General features: G+C 33.2%; 2 protein-coding genes across 2 annotated transcripts in view; one reads left to right on the top strand and one right to left on the bottom strand.

Moving 5' to 3' along the window:
- The window catches only part of LOC123709942 (carboxypeptidase D-like), a 35,149-nt gene extending 23,967 nt beyond the window's left edge, over positions 1-11,182 (bottom strand). Inside the window, exons 1-2 of the mRNA XM_045661569.1 lie at positions 10,736-11,182; positions 10,513-10,643 (exon numbers count right to left, since the gene is read on the bottom strand). Of these exons, the coding sequence (XP_045517525.1) occupies positions 10,513-10,643; positions 10,736-10,754 (150 nt within the window). The 5' untranslated portion in view covers positions 10,755-11,182. The remainder of the gene's footprint in view (positions 1-10,512; positions 10,644-10,735) is intronic.
- A 5,791-nt stretch (positions 11,183-16,973) lies between these two features.
- On the top strand, positions 16,974-18,118 carry LOC123709713 (density-regulated protein homolog). The gene is made up of 4 exons (XM_045661227.1): positions 16,974-17,330; positions 17,407-17,577; positions 17,695-17,834; positions 17,900-18,118. The coding sequence occupies exons 1-4, from the start codon at positions 17,153-17,155 to the stop codon at positions 17,942-17,944; spliced, it is 534 nt and encodes a 177-aa protein (XP_045517183.1). The 5' UTR covers positions 16,974-17,152; the 3' UTR covers positions 17,945-18,118.
- The last annotated feature ends 3,346 nt before the right edge of the window (positions 18,119-21,464 follow it).

Genomic DNA, 21,464 nt, shown 5'->3' on the forward strand with positions numbered 1-21,464 from the left:
TCTCCATACGCTTGGTATTCGTAAATTTTTTGTGTACCGGGCTATTAATAGGTACAATGAGACCCTCTCTGTTTTTTTTATATGGCCCGCACGGTTTGTGCCCAGGGTAAAAACAGGGAAACGGGTAAAAAAAATTAAGAATGGAAATTAAATCTAAAAAATAAAAGATCAATTCTTATAGAGCTACATAAAAAAGGAGTGTAAGAAGTAGTAGGGATTCCCGGCGACTGCCTCACGTCAAAGTTCCCCAAAAACGTAAAAATCATGGTTGGCCAAACCTAAAAAAAAAAAAATCTCTGTACTCTACCCCCACTAAACAGGCCGTGTGGTTCGAATGCACTCACTCCTGAAGTGATAGCTCTAACCGTTCCAGAGATAGCTCTCCCAAAACCCTTGCTAATTACTTACTAATCACCACCTTATCTGCTACTATTTCCTCCACGAAATTCCCACTCATAATCTAATTACATAATGACTCAATACGAATGCATCGTTATCTACTTTCCTACATTCACTACCCGATCTATGGCTCTAAAAGAAAAATAGAATAAACTATGTCTAACCTAACCTAACCTACGGGTCTAAGCAAACAACAATAAATATACCTAACCTACATTAACACCATTATCTATAATAAAATTAGATGTAAGGGATACATATTTAAATAAAACATTTTTATTCCAGGTATTATTCTTTTATTTATATGTCCATTATATTTTTATACAAATTTACTAGCACCGTATCATTGTTCTCTGAGTCACACGTAAAATTTCTAAGGAAGTCTTCTAATCTCATCCCCCTGAACTTGTAATATACATATACCAAACAGTACTCTCCACACACCGCTGATAGATAATCCTGAACCGTAACGCCTCAATAGGTTTACGTCCAAATGAATCAAAATATTCACCAACTCTTTCAACGTTTATATGAATAGCCACCCAATGAGACCTCGGCTGTGAATCAGGGTCAAGATTGCATATGATAAGTGCTGGCACCTGAGCATACATCGGCAATCGATTTGAAGGATATACGTTGCTCTGGAGGCTGGGATGTATTCTACGAAGACTCATTTGCACTTCTAGCGTGTTCATACTTTAATACGCGTTTACTCCCCCACTCTTTCACTCTTTTACTGACTACATTTATTACTATCAATTCATATTTGTACCAATGTATTTAAACACACATAATATGATCTCAACATAAGTAATGAGTCTCTTTGTAAAAAAAAGTAATGAAGGTAAATAAAAACCATGTCATATTCGATTACATTATATTTTATTATTCTTAATATCATAATAATTACATAAGTGATTGCTTAACTACTATAATCCACACATACATTTCTGTTCTTATCTATTTCTATAATATTTGAAAACTCTGCGTAAACTACACAGTTAATTGTTTCAGTGAATGCGCTCTCGAATCTTACTTCCATTCTTACACTACCATGGCGTACAAGATTCCAATGCACATTAGAGTTAACCGACAAGTCAGGTGTTAAATCAAAAGCTAGTAAACAGTACCCATTTGAATATTGCTCCCTCGATATTCCATTACCTTCGTTAAGAAAATGTATACCGGTGCCTGAGTACAGGGTGTGGTATGCGCTAGTAAATACATCGTTTGGAAATGATAGTTATAACGCTTTTGAAGGTATCTGTTGACCATCTATATATAGGCTAAATGAGCAAATAGCAAAATTTTCAAAGTTGATAGGATTTTTACCATAACTACCGTTGAATGCTGTATTATTCACAAAACCTATAATATAACCCATCTCTTAGGAACCTATCCTAAAATATACTTCAAAAGTAATGAAGGTTAATAAAAACCTGATAAGGTTATTCGTTTATATTTTCATATTCGTAAATATATTTTATTGTTCTTAATATTATAATAATTATACGTATATGTGGTTGCTAAACTACTAGATACACACATTTCTGTTCTTATCTATTTCAAAAATATTTTAAAAATGCAATGACTGTTAAGATTGCAAAGGGTATTTAGAGTGCCCTTTGTATTTATTATCCACATTTTACTGATAGGTATGGATACTTGTTCAAACATGCAGTCGAGTTGAATATCGTAACTAGATAATGATATCCATTACCAGTCTATATAACCCGATACTTGTAGAAAGATTTAGTATTGTGCTCTAAGTTCGACAAAAGTGAAGTGGTTGAAAGTTTGAAATAATAAACAACAATGGAGGTAAGTTATTTATATTTTTTAAATTTGGTTTTAGTAAATTCTTTAATAATTCCTATTTATTTTTTGAAACGCATTTTGATTTATTTATGTTATATTCCAGTCTTCATACAACCTGAAAGATGTGGAAAAATGTTTCAGACCATATAATTATTATAATTTATCTGATGATGAAGAAGAGGTTTTAAACATAAAAAAAAAAAAATAATAAGACCAATCGTTTAGATGACTTTTTTCTTCAAGAACCTGACCGGAAGAAGAAAAAAACTAAACTTTCTTTAAGTGTTGGCCGTGCAGGGAAGGAGGGAAGCATATCATATATATCGACTGATAAAGATGATGGAATGGACGCTGACATACTTGTGAAAATGGAATTAAAAAAAGTTGAAAGAAATCCCAGTGGCACAACATTGGAAAAATGCAGATATTCGTGTTAAATATTACATGAAAAACGATTCCAACATTGATGTTCAGATAAAGGATATTGTATACAACACAGTACACAACAATATTGTATAACAAAGGGGATATCCGAGGAAGATAGTGTAAAACGTTACAGTTTTAAAAATTAGTTTCTTCATGCTTCAGATTTTAATACCATATGTTTATATAATTAAGTAATGTTTCAGTTTTCCACTAGTATAAATACTATGTTACATTGTACAAAGTCAATCATTGTGCTTTTTGTTGAAGACCTTTGCGCATTAAGTTTAAAATTGAAAGTCTTAATAATATAAGCATTAATGTTTTTGGGTTAGAATATAATGAACAAAGAAAAAATCATTGTATTGTTGGGCCATTGTATTTTACAAAGAATAAAATGCAGACTCATATAAATTTACTATATTTGACACAGGGTAAAATCGGTCATTATTGTTATATAAAAAATATGTCACGATTAGTCAAGTTTCGAAATCCAAGGAAGCTATATATCTATGTGACTTTTGTTTACATTATTTTTCAACATCTGAACGTTTAAATAACCATCAAATAAATGATTGCAGACATATTTGTACACAAATACCAAGCTTAGATAAAAATAAAAGAAATTGGTGGGGTGATATTGTTTCTGAATGTAAATTAAGTTTTGATAAATTGCAACGTAAATTGATGTTACCTTTTGTTATGTATGCGGATTTTGAGGCTTTTTTAAGTCCCTTAGCATCATGTTCAAACGATCCTTCAAAATCACATACAATAAATGTACAAAAACATAATGTGTATAGTTTTGGATACTACATTAAATGCTCATACGATGATAAATTGTCTAAATATGTAACATATACTGGTGAAAACTGTGCTTTAAAATTTATGGAAACACTGAAAGATAATTTGACAACAATTGTTAAAAAATTGGTTTCTAAAAAGTTGCTAATAAAATATCACCAATACAGCAAGATATACTTAGCAAATCTAATCATTGTTATATTTGTGATAAAATTTTGTGTGGGAATTCAATGATTTACTACGATTGGTTTACTGGGGAATTTGTTGGGGTCATACATAAAGTTTGTTCAGAAAAATTTAGAGTACCTTACACTATACCAGTCTTCTTGCACAATTTAAGTCATTATGATGCACATTTTATCGTACATGCCTTAAACTTTGATGAAGGTCAGGTAGAAGTTCTCCCACAAAATAAAGAAAAATACATGTCATTTTCAAAGGTTCTTAAAATCAATAACAGTAATGTAACTTTACGTTTTGTGGATTCCCTAAAATTTTTACCCAGCAGCTTAGATACTTTAGCAAAAAATTTTAATGAATTATCAAAATGCTTTCCCAATTCAGAAGACTTTAAACGGCTGACTAAAAAAGGTGTATTTCCATATGAATTCATTAAAGATTTTGATACTTTAAACTACAATCAACTTCCAGATCTTCCACACTTTTACAGTACTCTTACAGAATCCATTATTTCTAATGAAGATTACAACCATGCCAAAGATGTTTGGAATCATTTCAATTGCAAAAATATGTTGGATTATTCAAATTTTTATTTAAAAACTGATGTTTTATTGTTAGCAGATATGATTTGAAAATTTTAGGTGTGTTTGCATTAAAACGTACGATTTAGACCCGGCTCATTACTATACAGCACCTGGATTAAGTTGGGATGCTATGTTAAAACATACTAAAACAGAAATTGAATTACTTTCTGATATAGATATGATTGCTTTTATTAAATCAGGAATTTGTGGTGGTGTTTCTCAATGTAGCACTCGCTATGCAAAAGCAAATAATGTTTACATGTCTGACTATAATGCGAAAGATAAAGAGTCATTCTTAATGTATTTCGATGCCAATAATCTATATGGTTAGGCAATGTCACAATATCTACCTACAGGTGGTTTTGAGTGGGTTAGTGTTGATACAGATTTTAATGTTAGTTGTTCATCGGATATAGGTTTTATCTTAGAAGTAGATCTGGAGTATCCGGTGGATTTACATGATAAACATTCAGATTGACCTCTTTGTCCAGAAAATATACCAGTTGGGGACGCTAAGGAAATTAGATTGATTCCAAACTTAAAAAATAAATCCAAATATATCATTCACTATCGAAATTTAATTCAATGTTTGAAAATGGGTTTAAAATTATTAAAAGTTTATAGAATATTAAAATTTAAGCAGAGTCCATGGTTAAAGACCTTAATACACAATTAAGAACTCGAGCTAATTCCGATTTTGAGAAAGATTTCTATAAACTCATGAACAACGCTGTTTTTGGTAAGACTATGGAAAATATTGAGAAACGAGTTAACGTTGAACTGTTAACCCACTGGGAAAATAGGGGCAGAGTATTGGGAGCTGGGGATCTAATTGCTCAACCACATTTTCACAGTGTTTCAATATTTTCTGATAGTCTTGTTGCAATTCAATTAAACAAAATGAAATTAATTTATAATAAACCTATTTATCTCGGATTTTGTATATTAGATATATCTAAAACGCTGATGTATGATTTCCACTATAATTACATGAAATAGAAATTTACTTCAAATCTGAAACTACTGTATACAGATACTGACAGTCTCATTTATCAAATATTTACTAGTAACTTTTATAATGATATAAAGCCAGACATTTGTACACATTTCGATACATCAGATTATGATCCAAATAATGTTTTTAATTTTCCTCAAGTAAATAAGAAAAAAATAGGTTATTTTAAAGTTGAAAATTGTGGTAAGATCTTTACAGAATTTGTGGGTTTGCGATCAAAAATGTATGCATTACAGGTAGATGATAAAATTATTACTAAGGCGAAGGGTGTTAACAAATGTGTCACTAAAAAATTAACGTTGGATAATTATAAGTCGTGTTTGTTTAGTAAAAACGTAAAGCATTGTAAAATGTATCGGTTTAGATCATTAAAACATACAATTTTTACATAGGAAATAAATAAGGTGTGTTTATCTTTTAAGGACACTAAGCGGTACATTTTATGAAACAAAATCGATACGTTACCTATAGGTCATTACCAAATCAATAGTATGTAATTAAGTTAATCATTATTGTAAATATAACAAATTGTAAATTTTTATGTAAAATAAATTTGTTTTGTACATGTATAATGTATAAACGTGTACATTAATATTGTGATATAACACTTACATTTTTTGTATATTTCATATAAATAAATTGTTTTTTAAATATCAACTTAGTTTATGATTCATTTTATTCATCCCTTCGCTGCCATCGTAGCAGGACCTAGTGGGTGTGGAAAATCTAACTTTGTTGTAAATTTCATTAAGCATAAAAGTAGTATATGTAATGAGATTTTTTTAGAAATAACATGTGTTATGATGAAATGCAGCCGCTATATAATATACCCGGAGTAAATTACCACCAAGGACTACCGGAATTGCATATGTTTGATGGTAAAAATCCACATTTGATTATAATAGATCTAGACTTAATGAGGGAATCTGATGGTCGAGTTGTTGATATATTTACAAAAGGTAGTCACCATAGAAATTTGAGTGTTTTTTACATAACCCAAAACTTATTTCATCAAGGAAGAGGACAGCGCGATATTTCACTTAATTCAAGTTATATTATTCATTTTAAAAATCCCCGTGACAAAACACAAATACGATTTCTAGCTAGACAACTTTCACCGGAAGATACCAAGTTTATTGAAGATTCATATACCGATGCTACTAAAGAAGCTCATGGTTATTTAATGATTGATTTGAAACAAAACACTGATGATGCTCGCCGCATAAAATCTAAAATATTTGAATCTAGTAATTTTTTTACAATATATGTTCCTATGAAAAGGTATAAGTATCTTTGTAAACAGCCACTCTAAGTCAGTAATGAGCCATGTATCAACGAATAACAACGCATAAGGAATTGTTATCAGCTTTACATAAATTAAAACCCAAACATCGTAGGATATTATTGAAGTCTTGTAATAATCAAGAAATTAACTGTCTATGTGAATGTATTCACAATGTTTTACAAGGAAAAGTACCTTTAAAAGAGAATACAGAAACAAAATTAAAAAAAGTTAAAAATCTTAGATTTTGTTTTTAATCGTAATCTGATCAGTAAAGGAAAAAGTTTTGAATACAGGAAAAATATATTAATACAAAAAGGAGGGTCCTTTATTCCAAAAAAATTGGGTACAATTCTAAGCACCCTTGTAAGTTGTTTTAATAAATCACAATGAACACAAAAAAAAATGACCAACGGGTGAAGACATCGCATATGAGGAGGGGTGAATTATTGATGGATACAATAGTAAATAAAACAGATCAATTGCAATGGAATAAAATTGGAACAGTTTTCATTAGTGGACAAGAGATACCAGGGAGTAATATTATAGATTTAGTGAATGACATCTTACGACCCTCGAAGAGATCCGATCCAATCGGTTGGGAAATATTCGCCAAGTTTTTAAATGATATAAATACACCGCTAACATACATTGGTAATCTGAAAAGAATCAAATATATATCTGACCTTAATAGTAAAGATAAAACATTGATTCAAGAATCACCAACTGAGGTTTCTTCAACTCCAACACAATCTAAACACATCATCAAATTGAGAAACAAAAGTGATTGGGAGAAATGGACCCCGTATTAGAGTTACATCGCATCTATTATGATATATCACATCCAGCCGGTTACAGCAGCGTCAATAAGTTAACAAAGGCAATGAATGGAAAAATCTCAAAAAGTGATGTTTCGAAATGGTTGCAGTCTCAAGAAACATATACATTACATAAACCGGTTAAAAAAAAAGTCCCGCGTAATAAATATATTTTATCAAATATTAATGAATTGTGGCAAGCTGATTTAAGTGATTTAAGAACTTACATACAATATAATGATGGATATAAATATATTTTGTGTGTTATTGACGCCTTTAGTAAGTATGCTTATGTTAGAGCCATGAAAAAGAAGGATTCATGCACAATAAAAACGTGTTTTACTAGCATCTTTGATGAAGCTAAAACTGTTCCTAGACATATTCAATCAGATAAGGGTACGGAATTTGTATCTAAGGATGTCCAAACTTATTTAAAACGTAAAAATATAAACTATTACACTACAAATAATCCAGATATAAAGGCAAGTATAGTAGAACGATTTCAGAGAACATTGAAAATGAAAATGTGGCGTTATTTTACACATAAGAATAGTTATCGCTATACAGATATTTTACAAGATTTGGTTAGTTCTTATAATCACAGTGTGCACTCTAGTATCAAGATGAGACCATGTGATGTTAAAATGGAAAACATTATGGAAGTTTGGCGGAATTTATATTATGATGAAAAGACTTATATTTCAAGTTTAAACAAAGTACCTAAGTTTAACGTTGGTGACTATGTAAGAATTACAAAATACAAACATGTTTTTCAAAAAGGTTATGAAAGTAAATGGAGTAATGAAATTTTTATCATTACTTCGATTATAGATCGTTCCCGTGGGTTGTATACACTTTAAACGATTTAGAAAATGAATCAATAACAGGAACTTTTTATGAGAAAGAACTACAAAAAATAACTTTTTCCCCCACTTCCGAATATAAAATTGATAAAATCATCAGATCACGTAAAAGCGGTATTAGAAAGGAAGTATTAGTTAAATGGAAAGGATATCCTAACAAATTTAATTCTTGGGTCTTACTGTCGAATATTACAAATCTACAATGAAGGAAAGTTTCTATTTAACTTTACTCAGCAATAGTTCCACACAATATTTCCCGGGAAATATGACATAAAATTTTTCTACAAAACTACCTAAAGCCATTACATTAGAAGGAGAATGGATGGTCGGTATAGTTGAGTTTCAATATCCCTCTACTATGTACTCCGTGCAAGATCATGAAAATATCATATACATAAGTAAAAAAACTACCATCAATAACGAAGAGACCACACTAATGTATAAGAACCATATACCAGCCACCAACTATGATAATATACAAAATATTCTTATTGCTTTAAATTCGAAAGAGAAAGTTAGTTTTCGCCAGGACACCGTGTCAAAGTTTGTCTCTGTTGCATAAAGGATCCATCAATAATTTCACTATCTCTATCACCTAATTTGAGCTTTCAACTTGGATTTGAGCCAGATACCAATTTAGTAAATCATAATATCGGTAAACGCCCTGCTAATCTACATTTGGGGTTACCATCACAATTATTTGTGTATTGCGATATTATAGAATCACAAATTGTTGGTGATGTCATGACACCCCTATTGAGAATTATACCCTTAGATCCTGCTAAATACATATATGGTTCAAATAAAATGCATATATTCAACAAATTCCCCAGTAAACCAATCGTAGTAAATCATTGAATTCCCAAACAAAATTTTATCACAAATATAACAATGATTAGATTTGCTAAGTATATCTTGCTGTATTGGTGATATTTTATTAGCAACTTTTTAGAAACCAATTTTTTTAACAATTGTTGTCAAATTATCTTTCAGTGTTTCCTTAAATTTTAAAGCACAGTTTTCACCAGTATATGTTACATATTTAGACAATTTATCATCGTATGAGCATTTAATGTAGTATCCAAAACTATACACATTATGTTTTTGTACATTTATTGTATGTGATTTTGAAGGATCGTTTGAACATGATGCATGATGATGGGACTTAAAAAAGCCTCAAAATCCGCATATATAACAAAAGGTAACATCAATTTACGTTGAAATTTATCAAAACTTAATTTACATTCAGAAACAATATCACCCCACCAATTTCTTTTATTTTTATCTAAGCTTGGTATTTGTGTACAATTATGTCTGCAATCATTTATTTGATGGTTATTTAAACGTTCAGATGTTGAAAAATATTGTAAACAAAATATTGTACTTATTAATCGTGACATATTTTTTATATAACAATAATGACCGATTTTACCCTGTGTCAAATATAGTAAATTTATATGAGTCTGCATTTTATTCTTTGTAAAATACAATGGCCCAACAATACAATGTTTTTTTCTTTGTTCATTATATTCTAATCAAAAAACATTAATGCTTATATTTTTAAGACTTTCAATTTTGTGTATATCGTTTAATTTAACTGGAAATTTAATATTACCGAACTTTAATTTATGACTGAATTTGGTGTATGATGATACTCTATCCGAATTCTTATGAATTGGAAATAAAGCAGATAACAGTGCCCACTTAAAACATGCGTCATCAGTGTTTTTAACATTGATCACAGCTTTTTTTATTTTTATATCATGTGGTAACTCAATAAAGGATTTTCCTCTTAAAGGGTTAAATTGATTTAAGTTCATATCCAAATGTAAAAAAATTTTCAGACTCCACCCACTATCCTTTCTCTCGAATGAATTTATATAGTTTATTAGAGATTTCGTGAGAGTTGTATAAAATATATTTAAATCATCACCAATACAAACAATAAAATTCATTGATTGGAAATCAAAAGTGTTGTTAATGTTTTTTGTCTCCTGAACAAAGTCACCATATAAAATGAAATTTATTTTTAAAATTGTATGATCTTCTATAGATTTATTTATTATTGTAAATATCGTATCTTTGACTGATGCAAGAAATAACTCTGGTGTCTCAAACTGTAAATCATTTTGATTTTCTGAAGTTACTCTATAGGTTATTATTCTATTACCGAACGCAGTCTCAATTATCTTAACATTGGGTTTTATTGAATGTTGTATTTTATTTACATTATTTTTATGTGCATTGCTCCTTAGATGATTAGCGAAATATTTTTTGGAAACATTTCTATTACAAATACAGCAAAATTTCATGTAAAAATTATTACCTTCATTCGATGTTGATTGCTCTTGTGAAGACCGTGAAAGATGCATGTTCGATCCAGATTTTCTTCTTTTGATGTCAGCAGAGTAAATATCAACAGCTTTCCTTTTGGTTCCACGACCCATTTGATCAACCCTATCGAATACAAATTTTATTATATTTAACTGTTAGAAATGCGAATAGAGAAATAAAAATATATATATAGTATGATTATTAAATATACTCACAGTTTCCCATCGAATTCATCACATAGCACCATCATTCTTTGATCATAAAATGGGTGATTTAAAACATTTCTTTCTATTTCATCACAAACGTTGAAAAGTTCAATTGTATCAATGGATAAGCTTTCAAATTCATGATCCATTTCATCAAAAAAAATACTAACACATTCTTGAGACATTGTATATATGTATTCGTTTCACAACTGTTTTTTGTCTCACACTTTTAACCTTAATGCGCAAAGGTCTTCAACAAAAAGCACAATGATTGACTTTGTACAATGTAACATAGTATTTATACTAGTGGAAAACTGAAACATTACTTAATTATATAAACATATGGTATTAAAATCTGAAGCATGAAGAAACTAATTTTTAAAACTGTAACGTTTTACACTATCTTCCTCGGATATCCCCTTTGTTATACAATATTGTTGTGTACTGTATTGTATACAATATCCTTTATCTGAACATCAATGTTGGAATCGTTTTTCATGTAATATTTAACACGAATATCTGCATTTTTCCAATGTTGTGCCACTGGGATTTCTTTCAACTTTTTTTAATTCCATTTTCACAAGTATGTCAGCGTCCATTCCATCATCTTTATCAGTCGATATATATGATATGCTTCCCTCCTTCCCTGCACGGCCAACACTTAAAGAAAGTTTAGTTTTTTTCTTCTTCCGGTCAGGTTCTTGAAGAAAAAAGTCATCTAAACGATTGGTCTTATTATTTTTTTTTTTTTATGTTTAAAACCTCTTCTTCATCATCAGATAAATTATAATAATTATATGGTCTGAAACATTTTTCCACATCTTTCAGGTTGTATGAAGACTGAAATATAACATAAATAAATCAAAATGCGTTTCAAAAAATAAATAGGAATTATTAAAGAATTTACTGAAACCAAATTTAAAAAATATAAATAACTTACCTCCATTGTTGTTTATTATTTCAAACTTTCAACCACTTCACTTTTGTCGAACTTAGAGCACAATACTAAATCTTTCTACAAGTATCGGGTTATATAGACTGGTAATGGATATCATTATCTAGTTACGATATTCAACTCGACTGCATGTTTGAACAAGTATCCATACCTATCAGTAAAATGTGGATAATAAATACAAAGGGCACTCTAAATACCCTTTGCAATCTTAACAGTCATTGCATTTTTAAAATATTTTTGAAATAGATAAGAACAGAAATGTGTGTATCTAGTAGTTTAGCAACCACATATACGTATAATTATTATAATATTAAGAACAATAAAATATATTTACGAATATGAAAATATAAACGAATAACCTTATCAGGTTTTTATTAACCTTCATTACTTTTGAAGTATATTTTAGGATAGGTTCCTAAGAGATGGGTTATATTATAGGTTTTGTGAATAATACAGCATTCAACGGTAGTTATGGTAAAAATCCTTTCAACTTTGAAAATTTTGCTATTTGCTCATTTAGCCTATATATAGATGGTCAACAGATACCTTCAAAAGCGTTATAACTATCATTTCCAAACGATGTATTTACTAGCGCATACCACACCCTGTACTCAGGCACCGGTATACATTTTCTTAACGAAGGTAATGGAATATCGAGGGAGCAATATTCAAATGGGTACTGTTTACTAGCTTTTGATTTAACACCTGACTTGTCGGTTAACTCTAATGTGCATTGGAATCTTGTACGCCATGGTAGTGTAAGAATGGAAGTAAGATTCGAGAGCGCATTCACTGAAACAATTAACTGTGTAGTTTACGCAGAGTTTTCAAATATTATAGAAATAGATAAGAACAGAAATGTATGTGTGGATTATAGTAGTTAAGCAATCACTTATGTAATTATTATGATATTAAGAATAATAAAATATAATGTAATCGAATATGACATGGTTTTTATTTACCTTCATTACTTTTTTTTACAAAGAGACTCATTACTTATGTTGAGATCATATTATGTGTGTTTAAATACATTGGTACAAATATGAATTGATAGTAATAAATGTAGTCAGTAAAAGAGTGAAAGAGTGGGGGAGTAAACGCGTATTAAAGTATGAACACGCTAGAAGTGCAAATGAGTCTTCGTAGAATACATCCCAGCCTCCAGAGCAACGTATATCCTTCAAATCGATTGCCGATGTATGCTCAGGTGCCAGCACTTATCATATGCAATCTTGACCCTGATTCACAGCCGGGGTCTCATTGGGTGGCTATTCATATAAACGTTGAAAGAGTTGGTGAATATTTTGATTCATTTGGACGTAAACCTATTGAGGCGTTACGGTTCAGGATTATCTATCAGCGGTGTGTGGAGAGTACTGTTTGGTATATGTATATTACAAGTTCAGGGGGATGAGATTAGAAGATTTCCTTAGAAATTTTACGTGTGACTCAGAGAACAATGATACGGTGCTAGTAAATTTGTATAAAAATATAATGGACATATAAATAGAAGAATAATACCTGGAATAAAAATGTTTTATTTAAATATGTATCCCTTACATCTAATTTTATTATAGATAATGGTATTAATGTAGGTTAGGTATATTTATTGTTGTTTGCTTAGACCCGTAGGTTAGGTTAGGTTAGACATAGTTTATTCTATTTTTCTTTTAGAGCCATAGATGGTTAGTGAATGTAGGAAAGTAGATAACGATGCATTCGTACTGAGTCATTAAGTAATTAGATTATGAGTGGGAATTTCGTGCAGGAAATAGTAGCTGATAAGGTGGTGATTAGTAAGTAATTATAGCCTGGAATCCGAAATTTCAGTTCCGGGCGAAGCCATGTTTCAGACAGAGTTGAGACAAATGGTTCAAATTTATTATGCAAATGGATTAAATCATTTTCATTGCAGATGGCGCTTCTGCAATTCCACTGGATTATTTGTTCGCGTTCGTGACGCATAAGAGGATTTTAATTGAGCTAAGGAAGCAATAGTTGGGCGGCGTTGTTCGGTTACATTGTTGTCAGAGTTAGAAATGGTTTTTATTTCAGTCAAAAGTTGGATTACATCAGAGATTGAGAACATAGTTTCATTATTGTTAAGGTTACTGTTTATTAAAGCGACCCCGTTAGAAGAAGCTGGAGCATCGTAGTCCTTTATCAAATTGAAGTGTTCTGTTTTGTTATACCCCAATCGTTTTGGTTTGGGGTATAACAAAACAGAACACTTCAAGATCTACTATACGACGGAATCGAGGGAGAGGAAGGCGATACAGGTGGGACAGGAGAATTAGGAGTATTCTGCATGTTTGAAAACCTAACTACATCAGCAAAAGATTTTGAAACAGGATCATGCACTTTATTTGCTTCTGCGTAAGATACACATCTTTGAGCCATATATAATTTAATTTTAGTTTGCCGTTCGTATTCTGGACACTTCCTGTTTGTTGCAAAGTGTAGACCAGAACACAGACAGCAAGACGCGGCATCATCTTGTATGTTGCACGTGTCCCCTGTATGGCCTTGGCCACACTTGTAACAACGGGGCCGAGAGTTACAATTAGATTTAGTATGACCAAATCGGCAACAAGAATAGCACTGAATAGTAGGGTAAGAGTAAAGTTCCACGGGCAGAGCATTGTAGCAGACAAATACATGTTTAGGAAGGGTTTGACCAGCAAAAGTTATGACAATAGTCTGTGATGGTTTCCACTCAGGAGGGTTGCTGTTACGCACTTTATAATTTAGACGTCTAATTTTTATAATTCCTCTGCTGCCTATAGGCAGAGATATATTGTCTAATATTTCTTCAGGCGACCATTCCGAGGGAACACCTCGCACCAGGCCCATTCGGGTCACATTAAATGAGGGAATAAAAGCTTTGTAGTTATTTCTTGTCAGGCAAGGGTTATTAATGAATTCGTTTGCACATTTGTGGTCTGAGAATGATATGGAAATTCGGTTTCTGCCTATCCTTTTGATGCTGCTATTAATATTTTTAAAAGAATTTTTTTGGAGAAAATAGCCAAATTGGACGGGGTGCAGGGAAGCGACGCTCGTATCTGAAGAAACTTTTTGCGCATGAACTACAAATGGCCCTATGTCATAGGCCTCATAAAACGTTTGGCCTGTAGGATTTTTTGGAGAATGAGAACCGTCTAATGGAGGTGTTGGGTGCTGTTGGGTATTAACAGTTATAGAATCTGCAGAGTCTACTTTGTTCTGAAAATTATCTAGAGCATGAGCGTTCTTAATCTCAGTATATATTGAGGGAATTTCAATTTCCGGTATTTGCACGAACAATCTGAGTCATTTTGTTTGTTCTGACGCTTCGGATCGAATCTTCGTTTCCTTTTGTTGCAGTGTTTGCAAAAATTTTCTAGACGCATTCTTTTTCGGTCACTTCGTTGATCCACATCTGTATCTACACTGGACTCGTCCAGTTTAGAAAATATATTATCTACTATAATATTACACGCTACCTCGGGGGGCGAGCCCCCGGATATCGGGGGCTCGCCCCCATTCATTCGTCCATTTTTTCGCCTGACTCCAGGCCTTGAGGAAAAAGTATAAAAACTTACCAGATACTGTAGAATATATACACAAATTAATAAACAAAACAATTAAATTAAACTAATACATATATATACAAACTGATCTTTTATACAAGTTAAATTAAATTTAAAAATTTCACTAGAAAAAACACTCCCGCCACGACCAACGTTTCCCGCGCTTTTCACCCTCTCTGTTTATAATATAAAATGATCTGGCCATCCTCGTAGTGTTCGTACAAAAAAACCGTAAGGGAAAGAATTCTAAGAAATGCTGTCCGAAAGCAAAAGATAACACCTAGAACCATGTTGCGTATTTTAAAAGATGACTTAGGACTTGTAGCCCATAAGAGACATACCTACTAGTAATTTCTTAACTAAGATTTAAAAAAATAATAGGGTGGTAAAACAGAAACAACGACTGAAGCGTTACGCAAAGGGAGGTTACAGTAAAATTTTGTTTACGACTTCTTCAGAGTCGGTCAGTTTAGAGAGTACGGCTTGTTCACAATCCGTACGTATGTACGCACGTACGAGTTTTCCCATGGAAAGAGTTAGTGTTTCTATTGATGTCTGGTCTCGGCGTTTAAAGGACTGTATTGCAACCAATGGAGAATAAGAATAAGCTTTTTATATTTTAAATTGTTTTATGTAAAGGTAATAAATGTAATTGCAATAGATTTTATTTTACATAGTTTCAGTATTTATGGCTCGACTAGCTATACAAGAAGCTATATAAGAAATATTACAAAATTTACAAAAGCTAATGCTATATAAACCTTTATCATGACAAAAAATATATTAACTATTATTTATAGCACGCTTTAGCACACAATTCAATATTCAATATTGGTACATATTTGCAAGATACTTAGCACTATCTTGCAAAAGTGTACATTTAGTTAATTTGACGGTTCGTCCCATACTAGATGAGTATCTAGTCGGTCGAGTACAGTCTTAAGGTTATTATGTGTCTACTCGAGCCCGACACACAAATGTCATCTAAAAAACGAACACAGGCGATCACACCACGCAACATTCCTTCCACTAATTTAAAAAAAAAACTGGTACACGTGATGATCCATTAAGTAGTAAGACGATAAGCAAAAGTGGGCGATATGGGAAGTAATCGCAGTAATCGGTTGTGATTCCTCAGATAAAAGGCACTACTCGTTCGCGTTTTATATAAATTAATAAATATTTTAATATCAGCCACACAGTCGAAGGAGTGCTACAAGACACATACCTTAAAACACATCTCGAATAGTAATGGAGGAGATTAGTAAACTTCGAATATCTAGTAATTTGATGCGTAGTACTTATTCTATTAAAAATGAAGACTTCATGGGTTGATGGTGAATAAACTTAACGAAAGATCTTTTTTAGAACAAAGAAGAGTTTTTTTAGAAGAAAAAAATCATGTCATTGACCTGACCGAATATGTTTTGTCCTAAAATTATATTTTAAAATAAATAATTTACAATCGAAAGGATACAGATACTTATAAAATAAACGTAACAAGACATAGCACAAAACAAGATAAATACCATACACTTAATGTCTAACATAAAAAATACGGTTTTTGCATAGATATGAATAGAAATTGAGCACAATATATACGTATAAGAATATTTGTTCATCAAAGGTTTAACTAAGAAAATTTTGTGTTCTATAACTGTCATATTTCATTATGACATCTGTGAACCGACACCGACAGATGTCAAGAAATGTCAAATAACAAGACGTCCGATAACCGATTATAGTAGATTCGGATAACGCTGAGTGCAAATGTAATTTTTTATTGTTCTTACGTAGGAATATTAATAATATACACATTTCTGTTGATCTCAAACCTTAATTACACTTATTGTCTAATATGCAATAATCTTTTCTGTGTATTTTATTGATTAATTTGCCATGGCGGACAGAGATCTTTCCTTGGGTCCTAGAGAAGGTATTTCTTACCCTATAAAAGTACTTTATTGCGGAAATTGTTCCATGCCAATAGAGTATTGCGAGAATTATCCTGAGTATGATAAGTGCAAACAGTGGCTAGAAAAAAATTTACCAACTGAATTTGAAAAGGTTAAAATAGGTAAGACTTGCTCAATCAAAGTGAGGTTAAGCTTTTATTACAATCTGATATATTGTGTATTTTGTTAATAAAACAGATGACGAAGATAACGGAGGTGAAGGTGAAGAAAAGAAACGGCAGAAACGGGGTGGTAAAGGCATGTTGAAATCAAAGAAAAAAGAAGATGTCCCAAAACTAGTCCAAGTTTCAAGAGCCCCTCGGGGCAAGAAAAAGTCTGTTACAGTAGTATCAGGACTAAGTACTTTTGGTGAGTTACCATTACGCTAACTTATTTCAAGGTGTTTGATTATAGTTATACTATAACTGAAATACTATTTAGTTAGCAGCTTACTAATATTAACAAAATAAATTTACTTCTTTTCAGATATTGACTTGAAAGTTGCAGCAAAATTTTTTGGTACAAAATTTGCATGTGGATCATCAGTTACAGGAGATGATGAAATTGTGATACAAGGTGATGTAAAGGATGACTTATTTGATGTTATACCAGAGAAATGGCCGGAGGTAAGTTTCGAATTAAATGTGATTTAAAACATTAGATTCATAAATTAATCTGTTAACTTTTTCAGATTGATGAAGATAGTATTGAAGATTTAGGAGATCAAAAGAGATAGTCTATTTATAATCTAATATAAATACACTCTTTCGTTTAATGGACTGGTGATCTACAGCAACAGCATATAAATCAAGAAAATAATACAACAAACATTTATTGATTATTACACACAATTATTATTGATTGTTCATATGAGTAAAGTCTGTTACAAATTACATTTGATATTTGTGAATAATTGTTTTAATCTTTATCCATGAGTGCCTCAGATGGTATGGTTGGTGGACTAAGTTTCCACATTAAGATTCTTACTAGGTCCATTATGTGTAATGTCCGGGCTGAGTTAGCCCGCACTTTACACAGGACCTATCTCCTTCCAGAAGCACAGGAGACTCCTGGGCATTTCTCAGGCTTCACAGATTGACCTCCTAGGATTGCATGTTGTTTCGTTTGTTCATTGTTTGTAGGGGCTGTCTGCGGCGCCTAGGCCTGGCCTAATAATGGCTTGTAATTGTCTCTAATTTTCGATTTGAAATTAGTTCTGTTGAGACATAGACTTAGTTGCTTTGTAATTAGCGGGTTAACTGCTGGCAGAGATATTTTTGGTGATGTTGGAGTTCTGGAGATCTTTGGCGAATCCTTGTTCGCACTAGCGAGGCCCTTGCCCTTCTCGCAAGTGTGCGAATGAGCGTATACGAGCCAGCGCGCATCATTCCGGAGCCTCGTGGGCAGCATTATTGCCGTCATATTCACTGTAGCGTTTGCTGCTTGTATTTTTATTTACTAGGGCTGCTGTATGTAGTGGTCTAGAGGTACAGCAGGGCTATCTCCATTGCTGTTTTCATGCAACCGTTCGAAATTCCGATCTCGGCTACCAAACGGGCTCCGTTATCTTAGGCAATTTATGACCATTGTATTGGCAACAATTCTGGCAGTAAAGGTTATTTTTTGAGATATATGTATATTTTCAACCAACGTCTAGCATATTTTTGCATTTATAAAATGCGATCGTTTCTTTGTTTAGTATATGTTCTAGGTGTTTGTCAATGCTAACTTGATTTCTTCCTCGAGTTTAAGTTGGAAGTCTGTACAGTCCAATGATTCTTTGCTTAAATAGGATTAGTTCTGTTTTTGATGGGGTGACAGATAGCTCGTGCACATTGCACCATCTCTTAATTACTCTGAAAGCCCTTCTCATGAGTTCACATAAGATGCTTTCAAAGTTCCCCGATACTAAGGTAGCTGTCATCCTCATACCCCACTGTGTAGGGATTTCAGATTGCTAGCGTTGACTTCTGTATTGAGCTCGTTAACAACTACATAGGACGCCACCTTGTGGGCAACCTCTGCTGACTTTTGGGATGAATATGATTTATACTTCCCTCCATTTCAGAGGTACATATCGATGAGATATGCAGATTGGAAAAAGTGAGACAACATGGTCTACTATTAGATTCCCACTCCATGTGAGGTAACCATGTATTTCCAGTTCCCAGCCAAGTTAAACAGTTTCTTGATAGTGTATCCCAAATTCGGGACACCTCCAGTTCAGTTTGCCTCCCCCCATCCTGGTATTGTGAGGGACACGACTGCTCATAACTTCTCAGGAGCAGAGACAGGATCTATGATCCGAGCATGATAATTCGGTTGACACGTACCAGCAAAGTATGTGTTCTGACAGACCGCTGTTACCATTGATAGATCTATTATGGTTTGGGAACGTGCGTTAAAAAAAACTGGTTCTGAGCCGCTGTTTGCCAAAATAAGATTATTGCTAAGTATAAAATGACGACGCGATGATGAGCTCCAGTTTCTGCCTCTCGCAGTAGTCAACCAGAAGACTGAGTTCTGGAGTGGACACGTCCTCATCACCCAGTAAGTAGTCGGACGCCAGGACGATGTCTGGGTGCACGTTCTTGGGTAATATAAAAGCTGAAGGGTCCCTAGAACATAGTTCGTTTATTAGTAATGCTGGTATATGTTAAGGTAATATTGTACAGGTTCTTGGGTTACTTAGAGGTACACGTTCTTCGTTCGTGTGTATATAATCTAATGTAATGGTGGCGGTTCTGCCTCGTGACCAGTTTCCTTAGAGTCTCCGTGTTACCAAAACATTCTCGTACACATATAAGACAATCTTCTGTGGAATTCCCGGTTAAGGCCAAACCACCATTTTGGTGTCGGGTATGGAAATGGCATCACCACTCCCATACCTCCCATAATATGTTCTGGTCAGCCAGCTCAGGGTGGAAGCCAGCTTGCACCAAGATTTGAGGACACCGTCTGAGAAGTGGACTTCACCCCGGAACCTGATGTTATTGGGTTCTGCTGTAAGGGAATCTTCAAGATCCGCCATGAGCTAATCCTGAAGGTTTCCCTGGATCTGTTGGTGGAGATTTTCCCCTTCTCAAGCGACGTCAGGACTACTAATTCAGAAAACATTAACAGTGCGTAAATAGGCAGACGCGTCCGCACGCAGCAAGGAGGTCCAAATCCACGGCCTCCCGTGTGAGGAGAAATCCGGACCAAAGAGGTGTCTCGTGTACGGCACGCAACTGTAACCAGCGCACTACGCCACTCAACTTCCAGGACTCCAGTACGGTTCGGGTCACGTGGGAGGTCATACACTGTCCACCTTCTATCGATTTCAGACGATGAACTCGCAAGGACATCACCTCTCCATCCCTGCAATAGTTCGCTACGTGGTTTTACGTTGCGTCTATTACATAAGGTATTAGACCAGGAACTGGGTCGGCAAACCTCGGGAATGTTAGTCCACAAAACTTGCCTTGAGAAGCCTCTCTACCCATCAAGAGGATGTGGTAGGGTAGGCCTACACCTATGCTACCATGCAATGCAAGTATGTCGTGCAGGGAACCGTAGAAGCATAGGCCCAGACCCTCCCCCTGTTCCTAAGTATTTTAGTGAGAATAATAATCCATAGCATAATCCGTGACAACCTTTTTAGGTCTCAGACATTCATGAATCATCATTTGTCCATATCTAATAGGCAATTAGGTGATCAGAATACTGTGCCTGACACACGCTGTCGACTTTTTGGGCGTTCGAGCGATTGTTAAATGCGCACATAGAATGAAACGTACGTCGTGTATAGCCGGGGCTCGAACCTGCGACCTCAGGGATGAGAGTCCAAGCACGCTGAAGCAACTAGGCAAACAGTGCTCCATTAATCTAAATCAAACACATAATATGTAGTATCAGTCGCCAGCTGTTAGCAAACTTCTGTATGCATATTATAAAAAGAAGCTGAAAATAAATACATTCTAAAACTAAGCTAGAAAAACCAACCTTGTCAAAGGTAAAAGCCTAAAGGATAATGAATTATTATATTAATTACAGACATTTTAGTCTGTAATAATTATGTCATAGACCTGGGTTCCGCATTTATGATTTTGTAAATGGCAACAAAGAGAATTTAAGAATCGCTATTGGTTGAAAATATACATATATGTCAAAAAATATCCTTTAGTGCCAGAATTGTTTTCCAGTTTCTATTAAATATTATTATGAATTTAAAGTTTTAATACTTCCTTTGATTTAAGATAGGTTCAAGGAATTCT

The sequence above is a fragment of the Pieris brassicae genome, chromosome 5 (genome assembly GCF_905147105.1).
Source record: "Pieris brassicae chromosome 5, ilPieBrab1.1, whole genome shotgun sequence".
NCBI classification, from domain to species: domain Eukaryota; kingdom Metazoa; phylum Arthropoda; class Insecta; order Lepidoptera; family Pieridae; genus Pieris; species Pieris brassicae.